At 51.0% G+C, this 12,186-nt stretch overlaps 1 protein-coding gene across 2 annotated transcripts; it reads left to right on the forward strand.

Annotated features, from left to right (window-relative positions):
• The first annotated feature begins 106 nt into the window (after positions 1–106).
• Positions 107–11,325, forward strand: SGTA (small glutamine rich tetratricopeptide repeat co-chaperone alpha). Of its 2 annotated transcripts, none has more exons than XM_072919472.1 (12): positions 107–244; positions 1,436–1,615; positions 2,500–2,603; positions 2,765–2,849; positions 3,334–3,433; positions 4,254–4,358; positions 5,108–5,246; positions 6,121–6,183; positions 7,201–7,238; positions 7,992–8,081; positions 8,832–8,947; positions 10,284–11,325. In XM_072919472.1, the coding sequence occupies exons 1-11, from the start codon at positions 160–162 to the stop codon at positions 8,944–8,946; spliced, it is 1,104 nt and encodes a 367-aa protein (XP_072775573.1). In that variant the 5' UTR covers positions 107–159; the 3' UTR covers position 8,947; positions 10,284–11,325. The 2 variants fall into 2 exon arrangements, with proteins under 2 accessions (XP_072775573.1, XP_030113020.4); XM_030257160.4 differs by having other exon boundaries at positions 125–255.
• Positions 11,326–12,186: the final 861 nt, after the last annotated feature.

The following is a 12,186-nucleotide window of genomic DNA, read 5'->3' on the forward strand; positions in this document are numbered from 1 at the left end:
CGGGAGCGGCCCCGGGGCGGGCGCGGGGCGGGCGCGGAGCATCCCCGGGTCCCGCCCGCCCGTTCCCATGGCAACGCCCCCGCGCGTTGCCGTGACAACGCCGACATCTCTATGGTACCGATGGGGGCGGGGCTTCCGCGCTAGGCCACGCCTATTCCTATGCTAATGAGAGAGGCGGGGCAGCGGCGGCGCCGGCGCGCTTCGGGCGCGGCGCATGCGCAGTGCGGGAGCGCGCCCGGCCCAGGCGAGTGTCCGGTGAGCGCGGGGGGACCGGGGGGCACCGGGACCGGGACACGGGGCTGGGCTCCCGCCGGGACCCTCCGCTGCCGGGCCGTGCTGTGCTGTTCTGTACTGTGCTGCCCGCCGGCAGCCGCCGTCCTGGTCCGCCTGGGGGCAGCGGCACCGGGGGGCACCGGGACTGGGATGGGGGCACCGGGGGGAACTCGGAGTACCGGGGGTACCGGGGCTGGGCCCCCGCCGGGACCCTCCGGTGCTGGGCCGTGCTGCCCGCTGGCAGCCGCCGTTCTGGTCCGCCTGGGGGCAGCGGTACCGGGGGGTACCGGGGACACCGGGCCCTGGGGGGGTAACGGGACGGGACGTACCGGGAGCGGGTACCGGGTCCCCCATTGGGACTTCTGTGTCTCCGGTCGTGCCGGTGCCAGGCCCGGGAGCCGCCTGCCCCAGTCCCGGTGAGGACACCGGCGGTGGCGGCGGGACCCGGTGGTTTCCCCCCGGTGTCCGGGGCTGGGCCGGTGGTCCCCGGTTGCCTCCACCGGGGCAGGGTCCGGGAGGTGCTGGCGGGGGCACCGGGGAGCGGGGCCTTCCCCTGTCCGCCTGCCCCGGGACCCGGTGGGGTCCAGGGGCTCCCGGGTCGGGGAACGGGAGATCCCGGGCCGGGGAACGGGAGCCCAGCCGGGCCCGGGGCTGCTCCCGGGGCTCCTGGTTCCGCTCCGGTGTGTGGGACTCCCGTGAAACGTTTCTCGGTTAAACGAGCCTGGCTGTGCTACAAACCCACTTAAGGTCCGGGGCTCGCTTCCCCTCGGGAGCTGTCCCGGGATCGCTGGAATTCCCAGCCTCGGGAATTTTTTGGGCTCTCTGTGCTTTGGGATTTTGGGATTTTCTTTCCCTTTTCCCTGCCAGGACAGCCCTGGCTACCAGGGGCTACCAAATCCCTCCCGCTCTCGGCTCTGCTTTCAGGAGCAAGAAAATTGGGAATTTTTTCCTGGTGAGCTCCTCAGTGCTCCCAGGGTTTCATCCCTCTGGGTTCAAGCAGAGGGTTGAATCCAGTCCAGGAGAATTCCTGAGGAATATGAGGAAAGTTCTGGAGTTCTCACCTGGCTGAAAGGGCAGGGCAGCTCCCTCATCCCCCAAATCCATCCTGGCCTCCTCAGCCCTCCTCAGCAAACAAACCCCTGTTTGCCTTTCCCTGCTCCAGGCCAGCCTTGGTGCCTCTGCAGGGATTTTTTGGGACACCAGGAGGAGGAGCCCGGCCCCTCGCAGCCCTTCTCTCCCAGCATGGCAGACCAGAAGCGTCTGGCCTTCTCCATCATCCAGTTCCTGCACACCCAGCTCCAGAGCGGGAGCATGTCTCCAGACGCTCAGGAGAGTTTGGAAGGTGGGTGGATCTCCCAAAATTTGGGAGAATTTTCGCCGTTGTCTCCCTGGTTTTCAACCCCTGGCTTGGCTGGGTTGTTGCTGGAATTTTGGAGTTGATTTTTCCTTTTTGGGGATTTATCCAGGGGTGTTGGTGGCTCGTGTGGCTTCTGATCTCTTCCAAGAGCAGCTTAGCTGGAGGCAGGGAGGAGCAGAAGCCTCCCTGATCCCTGCTTGGAGACTCAGAGGGTTCATCCTGGATGCTGAGCATTCTGTGGGGTGGGAGGTGGGAATTCCCCAGCTCCAGGGAAGCTTTTTGTGCTCCTGGCCTTGTTTCTCCTCTTCTGCTCCCCAAAAATCCCTCAGGGATTTTCCAGGCCCTTCCAAAGGGCAGGGATCTTAAAAGGATCTCCCTAAGGAGCTTAAGGTTTAGTCCATGGTTTGTGGGTTCGTCCTGGTGAAGGGAGCGTGGCTGTGGGGTGCTGGGAGTGGGATTTTTTGGGATGTGAAACGTGGCAGGAGGGCTCTGGGAGGGCTCTCCTTTCCCTGGGAGCAGCTTCCCGAGCCTGAGGAGGAAGGAAGTGGCTCCCAGAGCGAGGGGAATGTCTGGGTCTCCCCCTGGAATTCTGGGCCATTCCCACATTCCCAGCTGTGGGAACGCTGCTGCAGCCCCAGCCTGATTCACTTCCAACCCCAGGAATCCCTCGGGGTGGGAGCTGGGGCTGGCTCCATCCAGGATATCCAGAGGGAAGCTTTGCCCAGCTCCGAGTTTTGGCAAAATCTGAGGATACAGCCCAAAAATCCCATCTGGCGTGGGGAAAGTGTTGGGGTTTTTCCTGGTTTTTTTGAGAGATGAGGGAGAGAGATGAATGTTTATTAATTAATGACCTGCCTCTCCTTATCCAGTGGCCATCCAGTGCCTGGAAACAGCCTTTGGGGTCTCCATGGAAGACCAAAGCCTGGCTGTGTCCCAGACCCTCCCCGAAATATTTGAAGCTGTGGTAGGGAAGGTGAGTGAGTGCCCTGGAACATTCCCTTTTCCTTGAGCTCTGCTGGATTTTCCTGGAGGCTGCTGCTCTCCTCAGGAGCTCCGTGTGGGAGGGGAACGTTTTGGGCTGGAAAAATGGGAATTGTGGGAATGCTCAGCTCAGCTTCTCCCTCTCCTTGGAAGGAGCCGGAACACTCCAGAACGAACTCGGAGCCCGTCACACCCTCGGAAGATGATGTGGCTGAAGCTGAAAGACTCAAGACTGAAGGTACCAACCCCTGGAGCTGCTGGATAACGAGGGTTTGGTGCTAATTGGGAGGGAATCTCAATTCCCTGGCACACGAGGAATGCTCGGAATGGAGGGGAAAAACGGAATGTTTTCGATTTCTGCCTCTTGCTCTGTTTAGGTTGCAGAAGCGCGGGGAGATTTTGCTGCCAGGAATGTTGGAGCAGTGGGATTTTTATCCCAAAAATCCTGTGGGGTGTGGAGCAGAGCATCCATCCCTCCTGCTCTGTGCGTGGCTTTTTGCTGGGAAAAAGTGGGATGAGTGTGGATGCAGCACTTCCCCCCTGAGCCAGCAGCTGGGGTGATTTTTGGGATGCAGCATCAGGAATGCTGGAATTTCCAGCACAGCCTTGCAGCTGGACCTGCCCCACGCTGACAAACCTCTCCCCTGTGCCATTTCCATGGATCCAAGTCTTTTCTTTGGTTTATCCCAGTTCTTTTCCATCCTTTCCAACGCTCCTTTCAGGAAACGACCAAATGAAGGCAGAAAACTTCGAGGCTGCCGTGTCTTTTTATGGAAAAGCCATCGAGTTAAACCCAGCCAACGCCGTTTATTTCTGCAACAGGTACTGAGCAGCTCCCCCAGCTGCTTCCTGCTGGGATCCCAGGCTCTGGAATGCCCAAAATTCCCATTTTTCTAATGATTCTGTGGAGTTTCAGAGCAGTTCCTCGCTCGTTTGTGGGATGGTGCCCTGCTTTTGGTGCCTCCTGGGATCTTTGGGTGGGGAGTGGGTGTGGAAATTTATTCAGCACTGGAAGGATGAGGGATGCCAGGGAATGGGGTCTGCTTCCATGCAGAGTGGGATATGTTGGGAATTCAGGGTGGAATGAGGAGCTGGAGGCTCCTTGTGGGGAATTAAGGGAGCTGTGTGTGCAAAATCAGCCATGGAAGAGGGGGAGGTCTTTGTGTACCTCGGGCAATTCTTGGATAAAACAGACTTTGAACTTTAGTTTGATGGAATTCCCTGCTTGTGGTGGGAGCTCAGATCCAGCTGGCCACGGTGGGATGGGAATTTTGGGTGGGAATTTGTGCTTTTGGCTCTGTGGGAGCGTTTGGGGCTGAATTGTGAGGTCGAGCATAAAAGCCAACCTTAAAAACCAAATCTTTCCTCTTTGGAATGTGGGGGAATGTCGAGAAGTTGAGGGATGAGGGAAACCAGAGGGATTTTTCTCAGCTGGAAAATGATCTTGGAATGTCACCAGGAGTGAGGAGTGAAAACCTGGAATGTCACCAGGAGTGAGGAGTGAAAACATGGAATGTCACCAGGAGTGAGAACCTGGAGCAGAGTGGAGCTGAGGCTGGGACTCAGCTCCCACCTGGGGGTGATTCCTGGGATTTTCCAGCTGCTCAGCATTCCCTGCTTCCCTTTTCCCCTGTTTTTCCAGAGCTGCTGCCTACAGCAAACTGGGGAATTATGCAGGAGCAGTGAGGGACTGCGAGCGAGCCATCGGCATCGACCCCAACTACAGCAAAGCCTACGGCAGGATGGGGTGAGCAGCACCCAAAAAAACAAAAAAGTGGGAGATTCCCACTTTTCCTCGGGAATTCTGGGTCCCTGGCCACCCCAGAACAGGGATTTCATAAAAATTCCTGCTGTTTCAGCTTTTCAGGGTGGAGAAAAGTTTCACGTTTCTCAATTTTTAGGATGTTGGTGGGACAGGAGTTGGATAAAACAAGTGACCCAAAAATTCCTCTGTGACAAAGTCAAAAATCAAAGATTTTTATTTTCTTTTCTGCTGGAATTTTTATTTCTTGAAGATTTCTTATTTCTCAGTTCTGAGAAAGTTGGTAGGGACAACTGGATTTAAGAAGTACCAGAAAAAAAATCTCCTCTATGACTCTGATTTTTATTTTCTTTCCACCATTCCTGCTGGAATTTTCAATCCCTGGACACCCCAGAACAGGGATTTTATAAAAATTCCTGCTGTTTCAGCTTTTCAGGGTGGAGAAAAATTTCACGTTTTTCAATTTTTAGGAAGTTGGTGGGACAGGAGTTGGATAAAACAAGTGACCCAAAAATTCCTCTCTGACTTTGATTGTTATTTTCTTTTCTGCTGGAATTTTGATTTCCTGAAGATTTCTTATTTCTCAATTCTGAGAAAGTTGGTGGGGACAACTGCATTTAAGAAGTGCCAGAAAAAAAAACCAAAAACCATCTATGACTTTGATTTTTTGGCAAATTAGGCAAAAAAGATGACAAAAATTCCTCTGTGACTTTGATTTTTCTTTTCTTTCCCAGCTTGGCCCTGTCCAGCTTAAACAAACACACAGAAGCTGTTGTTTACTACAAAAAAGCTCTGGAGTTGGATCCGGACAACGAAACGTACAAATCCAACCTCAAAATAGCTGAACAGAAAATGAAGGAGACTCCCAGTCCAGTAAGTCCTGGAATTTGGGAATTTATTAAGGTTCAGAGAGGTGCTGGAGCGGGATTTTGCAACAGCAATTTCCGCTTTTTGTGGTCAAATCTCTTCAAAATTCAGCTTTTTTTAAAATTTTCCCTGAGCCCTTTGAACAGCAGGAATCCCTGGGGTTTTCCAGAACCCTGTCAGGGTTTAAAGGTTGGAGCTGGGATCCTAAAAAAATGGGGAAGGATTTTTCCAACAGCCTGGAGAGACAGAATGAGGGGAATGTTAGGAAGGGTTAGGTGGGATGATGGGGAGGATTTGAGGAGCTGGGATGGAATTCCCAGAGAATTTGGATCCCTGGGAAGGGAAGATTGGAGAAGAGAAGCTCCATGGATTAGGAATGGATTTAAACTGGGAAAAGGGAGATCTGGGTGGGATTTGGGGAAGGAATTGCTGCCTGGGAAGGTGGGGAGGGAATGGGATGGAATTCCCAGAAAATTTGGATCCCTGGGAGTGTCCAAGGGAAGGTTGGAGAAGCTCCATGGAGCCGCTTCCAGGGGTTAAAAGCTCCTGGAGAGGGATTTGGGATGTGGGATGGAGGGGACAGGACACAGGGAATGGATTTAAACTGGGAAAAGGGAGATCTGGGTGGGATTTGGGGAAGGAATTGCTGCCTGGGAAGGTGGGGAGGAAATGGGATGGAATTCCCATCCTTGGAAGTGCCCAAGGCCAGGCTGGAGCAGCTGGGACAGTGGGAGGTGTCCTTGGCTGTGGCAGGGGTGGGAATGGATCCTTTCATCCCAGCCCATTCCTGCTGGGATTCCCTGGCTCTGGCAGCTCTGGGAATGAGGGATGGGAGTTGGGAATGAGCAGTGACAGCAGCTCTGGTTTCTCTCTCTTCCAGACCGGCGGCCCCGGAGGGTTCGACTTGGCCGGACTGCTGAACAACCCCGGCTTCATGAGCATGGTAATTCCAGACCCTGGGATTCCCTGGGATGGAGCCTCCCTGGGGACTCCTCAGATGGAATTCCTCGGGATGGAGCCTCCCTGGGAGCTCCCCTGAGTGGGATTCCTTGGGATGGAGCCTCCCTGGGGACTCCTCACGTGGAATTCCTCATGATGGAGCATCCCTGGGAACTCCCCAAGATGGGATTCCTCAGGATGGAGCTTCCCTGGTGTCTCCTCACATGGAATTTCTTGGAATGGAGCCTCCCTGGAGACTCCTCACGTGGAATTCCTCATGATGGAGCATCCCTGGGAACTCCCCAAGATGGGATTCCTCAGGATGGAGCTTCCCTGGTGTCTCCTCACATGGAATTTCTTGGAATGGAGCCTCCCTGGAGACTCCTCACATGGAATTCCTCGGGATGGATCCTCCCTGGGAGCTCCCCAAGATGGAATTCCCTGGGGATGGAGCCCCCCTGGTGTCTCCTCACATGGAATTTCTTGGGATGGAACCTCCCAGGTGTCTCCTCACGTGGAATTCCTCGGGATGGAGCCTCACTGGGAGCTCCCCTGGGTGGGATTCCTTGGGATGGAGCCTCCCTGGTGTCTCCTCACATGGAATTTCTTGAGATGGAGCCTCCCTGGTGTCTCCTCACGTGGAATTCCTCAGGATGGAGCATCCCTGGGACCTCCCCAAGATGGAATTCCCTGGGGATGGAGCCCCCCTGGTGTCTCCTCACATGGAATTCCTTGGGATGGAGCCCCTCTGGAAGCTTTTCCTGCTCCCTGGGGCTGTGTGGGAGCTGCTGCTTCTCCCTTCAGCTCATGCAGGGCTGGGAATTTCTCCTCAGGCTTTTCCCAGGCTCTGGCAGGGCCTGCTCTGCTTTGGGCTTGGCCTTTGCCCTTCTTTTTGCCATTTTTCCCGTTTTCCCCCTTTTCCTGGATTCCCAAGGATTCACAGGCTTTCCCCCCTTCCCTTTGGGGCTGATCCCACCCGGTCCCTGCTGCCTCACCCCGGTGTTGTTTTTATTCCCCACAGGCCTCAAACCTCATGAACAACCCCCAAGTACAACAGCTGTGAGTTGGAATTCCCAATTTTATTTATTCCCTCTTGGAATTCTGGGTTTGGCTTTTCCCACCGGGAGCAGGAGGGAATTTGGGCCAGGAATGTGGAGGGGGGCTCGGAACCAGCCCAGTTCCCTGAGCTGGGGGGGTTTGGGTGCTTTGGGAGGTACTGGGAGAGGGATTGGAATAAAATCATTCCCGAGGGAGGTGGGATGGGATGGGTCATGGCCCTGGAATTGGCTCTGCTGCGGTTTTATGGGATTTCAGGATTTCCCAGCTTGGTTCAAATGGGAATGTTCCCATTCCTGGATGGTTGTGAGGAGCAGTTCCCAATATTTGAAGAAAATGGATAAATTCCTAAATCCAAGGAGGGCTCAGGCCGTTCCTGAGCATCCCTGCGGAGCGTGGCAGGAGGGACAGACCCTCTGGAGCCCCAAGATCCTTGGATTTTGGGATGAGAGCACTCAGCTCCCTTTGGCTTCTCCCTGCTCCTGTGCCTGGTGCCAACAGGAATTCCAGGGAATTCTCTCCTGGATGCAGAGCAGGGAATGAGCAGGGCTGTAATTCCACGAATCTGGGAATATTGACATTATTATAATAATTTTATTTATTTATTGTTCAGCTTAATTACTTCTTTCCAGCTGACCCAGGGAAAGCTGCTGCAGGAATTCCGAGATCCCCGGGCTGGGGAGTTGCTCCTGTTCCCAGGTGATTTTTTTTTGGGATTTTTTTTCCCAGTCCTGAGTCCGTTCTTTCCCTTCCCAGGATGTCCGGGATGATCTCGGGAGGCCACAACGCCATGGGAGGGGCCGGGAGCAGCCCCTCCACCAACGACCTGGCCAGCCTGATCCAGGCGTGAGTGGGGACAGTGGGGACAGGGCTGGGGACAGCAGGGACAGGGCTGGGGACAGCAGGGACAGGGCTGGGGACAGCGGGGACAGGCTGGGGACAGCGGGGACAGGGCTGGGGACAGCAGGGACAGCAGGGAACAGGCTGGGGACAGTGGGGACGGGGCTGGGGACAGGCTGGGGACAGCAGGGAACAGGCTGGGGACAGGAATGGGGACAGGGCTGGGGATGATTGGGGGACAGGAATGGGGACAGGGCTGGGGACATCTGGGGACAGTGGGGACAGGGCTGGGGACAGTGGGGACAGAATTGGAGGACAGGGCTGGGGACAATCCTGGGGATGGCCTGGGAGCCAATCCCGGGGACAGTTTGGGGACAGCTTGGGCAGCCTGGGGACAACCCAGGGGAGCAATCCTGGATCCAGGGCTGGGAATGTCCCAGGGTGTTGCCTGTGTCCAGGTGTTCCCTGCTGTCCCCATGTCCCCGATGTCGCCTGTGTGTCCCAATGTCTCTGTGTCCCCGCTGTCCCCGTGTGTCCCCATGTCCCCAATGTCCCTGATGTCCACTATGTGTCCCAATATCTCTGTGTGTCCCCACATCCCTGCTGTCCCTGTGTGTCCCCAATGTCCCCATGTCCCTGTGTGTCCCCAATGTCCCTGATGTCCCCGATGTCCCCAATGTCCCCGTGTCCCTGTGTGTCCCCAATGTCCCCGTGTGTCCCCGATGTCCCCAATGTCCCCGTGTCCCGTGTCCCCAGGGGCCAGCAGTTTGCGCAGCAGATGCAGCAGCAGAACCCGGAGCTGATCGAGCAGCTGCGCAGCCAAATCCGCAGCCGGACCCCGAGCGCCAGCAACGAGGAGCAGCAGGAGTGAGGTGGGGCCGATCAATGGCTATTGATCCATTGATTGATTGATTGATTCAATACAGGAATTGATAACAGCAGTGCGAGTCGGTCACGAGTGAGGTGGGGCCGGATCAATGGCTATTGATCCATTGATTGATTGATTCAATACAGGAATTGATCACTCCAGTTTTAACCAATCAGTAGGGAAGTGGGGCAGGATCAATGGCTATTGATTGATTGATTGATTCAATGCAGGAATTGATCACTCCAGTTCTATCCAATCAGGAGTGATATGGGACAGGGATCAATGCCTATTGATTAATTGAATACGCAAATTGATAAATTCAGTTTTTATCAGGAGTGAGGTGGGACAGGGATCAATGGCTATTGGTTAATTGAATATGCAAATTGATAAATTCAGTTTTTTATCAGGAGGGAGGTGGGACGGGCAGGGATAAAGATTTATTTATTTCTTAAATAAAGGGATCAATAATTTCAGTTCTAATTTAGTTTTATTTTAAAGTGTCATTAAAAATGCAAAATGCGGGAATTTGATCCAAATTTCTTTGTTTATTCCTTGTGAAGTTATTAAATAAATGGTTGTGGTATGTGAAAAATATTTAATTAATAATGAATAATTGTTATTAAAATTATTATTTATTGATATAAGAAATAAATAATACATTTTTTACTAAAGTTTTTAACTTATTATCGTTTATTTAAAATATTAAATCATTACTTCTTACTGAAAATTAAATAATAAAATATTTAAAATAATTATTAATAACTAATCATTGTTACAGTTACTAAATAAATTGTTCTTGTTTATGAAAATATTATGTAAATAATAATTATTTCTTATTAAAGTTATTAAATAAATAATTATTACCTATTTGAAGTATTAAATAAATAATTATTACTTATTTATTAAAAATAGAAAATCAAACTGATTTTAAAAACTTGTTTTAAAAATTAGGGTAAGATGATTATACTAATTATATAAATATATGTTATATGTTTTTATATGTTATTATATAAATATTAGAATTATATTAGTAATAATGGAATGTAATAAAATTAATAAAATGAAAATTAATTGAAATAAATTCAAAATAAATTTGGTTGAAATAAAACAAAGTAATAATTTAAAAAATAAGTTAAAATTAAAATAAATTTAAATGTAATAAAATAAATTTAAAATTAATTCGACTGAAATATAATGAAATAAAGTAAAAATAAGTAAGTAAAATTAAAATAAATTAAAATTTAATTAATATACAATTAAAATAGAAGTAAATAATACAGATTGATCGGATTAAATTCCCTTTTCCCCAGATGAATTCCCTGTTTTCCCTCTCTCTGCAGCCCCTGGGAATTCCAGAATTTGCTTTTCCAGCTGGGAGCCACCTCCGTGTTGCCAATTCCTGACTTGGAAGTGTCCAAGAGGGGGAAAATCCCAAAACTCCAACGGATGAAAACCACAAAAATCCCCAAATCTCCCCGTGCCCCGCATGTCTCCGAAAGTTCCCATTTTTCCTTTTCCCACCTTTATTTTTTGGTTTGTTTTTTTTTCCTGGCAGAGCAAAACTCAAAATTCCGCTGGGAAATTCCCAAATTCCCGCGGGATTTGCTGCTGGGAGATTTTTATTCCTGATTTTTTTGGGTTTTTTTTTTTTTTTTTTTTGGTTTGGTTTGGTTTTTTTTTGGTTTTTTTGAGGATTTCCAAGCGAATTCTTCATTCTTTTGCTCCCCATTTTTCCCCATCGGGAGCCACTTCCAAGAAGTGTTTGAGTCCTTGGAATTCCCGGGATTTTCCACCTCTAGGAATGAGGATTTTCCTCCAAATCTGGGATTTTTGGGAATTTTGCTGCTCCCCTCTCTGGGATCCGTGGGGCAGTCAGGACTGAGCCTCCCCCAGGCGTTTTTTTGGCGTTTTCCCATCCCAAAAAAATCCTGGAAAAATCCGGCAAAACGGGAATTTCTCCCATGGAATGTGAGCAGGGAGGGAGTGAAGGTGTTTTTAGTGTGTTTAAAGGAGTTTTTTCCGAATTATTTTGATTTTTTTCTTTTTTTAATTGCATGTCAATGGTCAACCTGGCTGGGCTGGAAGGAATCCAAAATCCCCCTTTGGATCCAAAATCCAGGATTTGGGCAGGAAGAATCTCCTGGAGCCAAATCCCAGCTGGGGGAGAGACCAGAGGGTTTTTTTTTTTTTTTTTTTTTTTTAAATCCAGAATGGATTTAAATCCGATTTTTGGCTCCTGGGGGAGGAGGAGCCCCTCTGGAACGTTCGGGAGATGGAAAAAAATCATGGAAAAAAGTGATTTTTTTGGTCGAGGCTCTGTGGAATTCGTGTGGTTCGTGTCACTCGTGAGGAATAAAAACCATTTGGACACTTTGGTTGTTATCCCGGCGTGCTCAGGTGATTTTCCAGAACTTTCCGTGGGCTTGGGGCTCTGTTTGGGGCACATTTTATTCCATTTATTCCCATTTTTTTTTTGCCTTCCCAACGGGAATTCTCCTCCTGGACATTCCTACAGCACAGAAATAGCAAAGCTTTGCTTTTCCCCCTATTTCCCCTTCCTCAAATTGCCTTTTAATTTCTCTCCAGCTGCTTTTTTGTAGCCCCACCAAAGGAATTTCGGGCTGGAAAGGAAAATATTCTGGAATTCCCCAAAAATACGGAAACCATGGAGTTGTTTTCCCGCTGTTTTCTGCTCATTTAGTGCTGTTTCCTTTCCCTCACCCTCCTCGTTCTTTCCTGACCCGTTTTTTCTGTATTTTTTCCTCCTCTCTGGGTTGGGATTTTCCAACTTTGAATTCCAGGTGAGTTTTTCCAGGGAATTCCTCCTGCCCTGCCTGCAGCTGCTCCTCAATTCCAGAGGCTTTGGCTACTCCAGGCTGAACTGCCAGCTTCCTTTTGGACTTTCCCAAAAATTCCTGGCTCCTCTGGGAGCTGACAGCGGAAAAAAAAAAAAAAAAGGGGGGAATTTTATGGAATTTTGTGGGATTTTGTGGGATTTTCAGGTGGGCCTCAGCTCTCCCTGCAGCATCTCGCAGCTGCCGTTGGTGCAGTTTGCTCGCAGAGCGGCAGGAGCAGGGGGTGTAAGCGTGGCGGACGCTGTTCCAGAGCCGTTTTTCCCATTCCCGGCTCTCGCTGTTCCCGTTTTTCCCGTTTTTTCCCCGTTTTTCCCGGTTTCCCGGTGATCCCGGAACCCAAAGCTGCGGGACGCGTTTCCCGCGGACCTCAATCGCCGCCTCCCCAGCG

This window comes from Taeniopygia guttata, chromosome 28 (assembly GCF_048771995.1).
Source record: "Taeniopygia guttata chromosome 28, bTaeGut7.mat, whole genome shotgun sequence".
Classification (NCBI taxonomy): Eukaryota; Metazoa; Chordata; class Aves; order Passeriformes; family Estrildidae; genus Taeniopygia; species Taeniopygia guttata.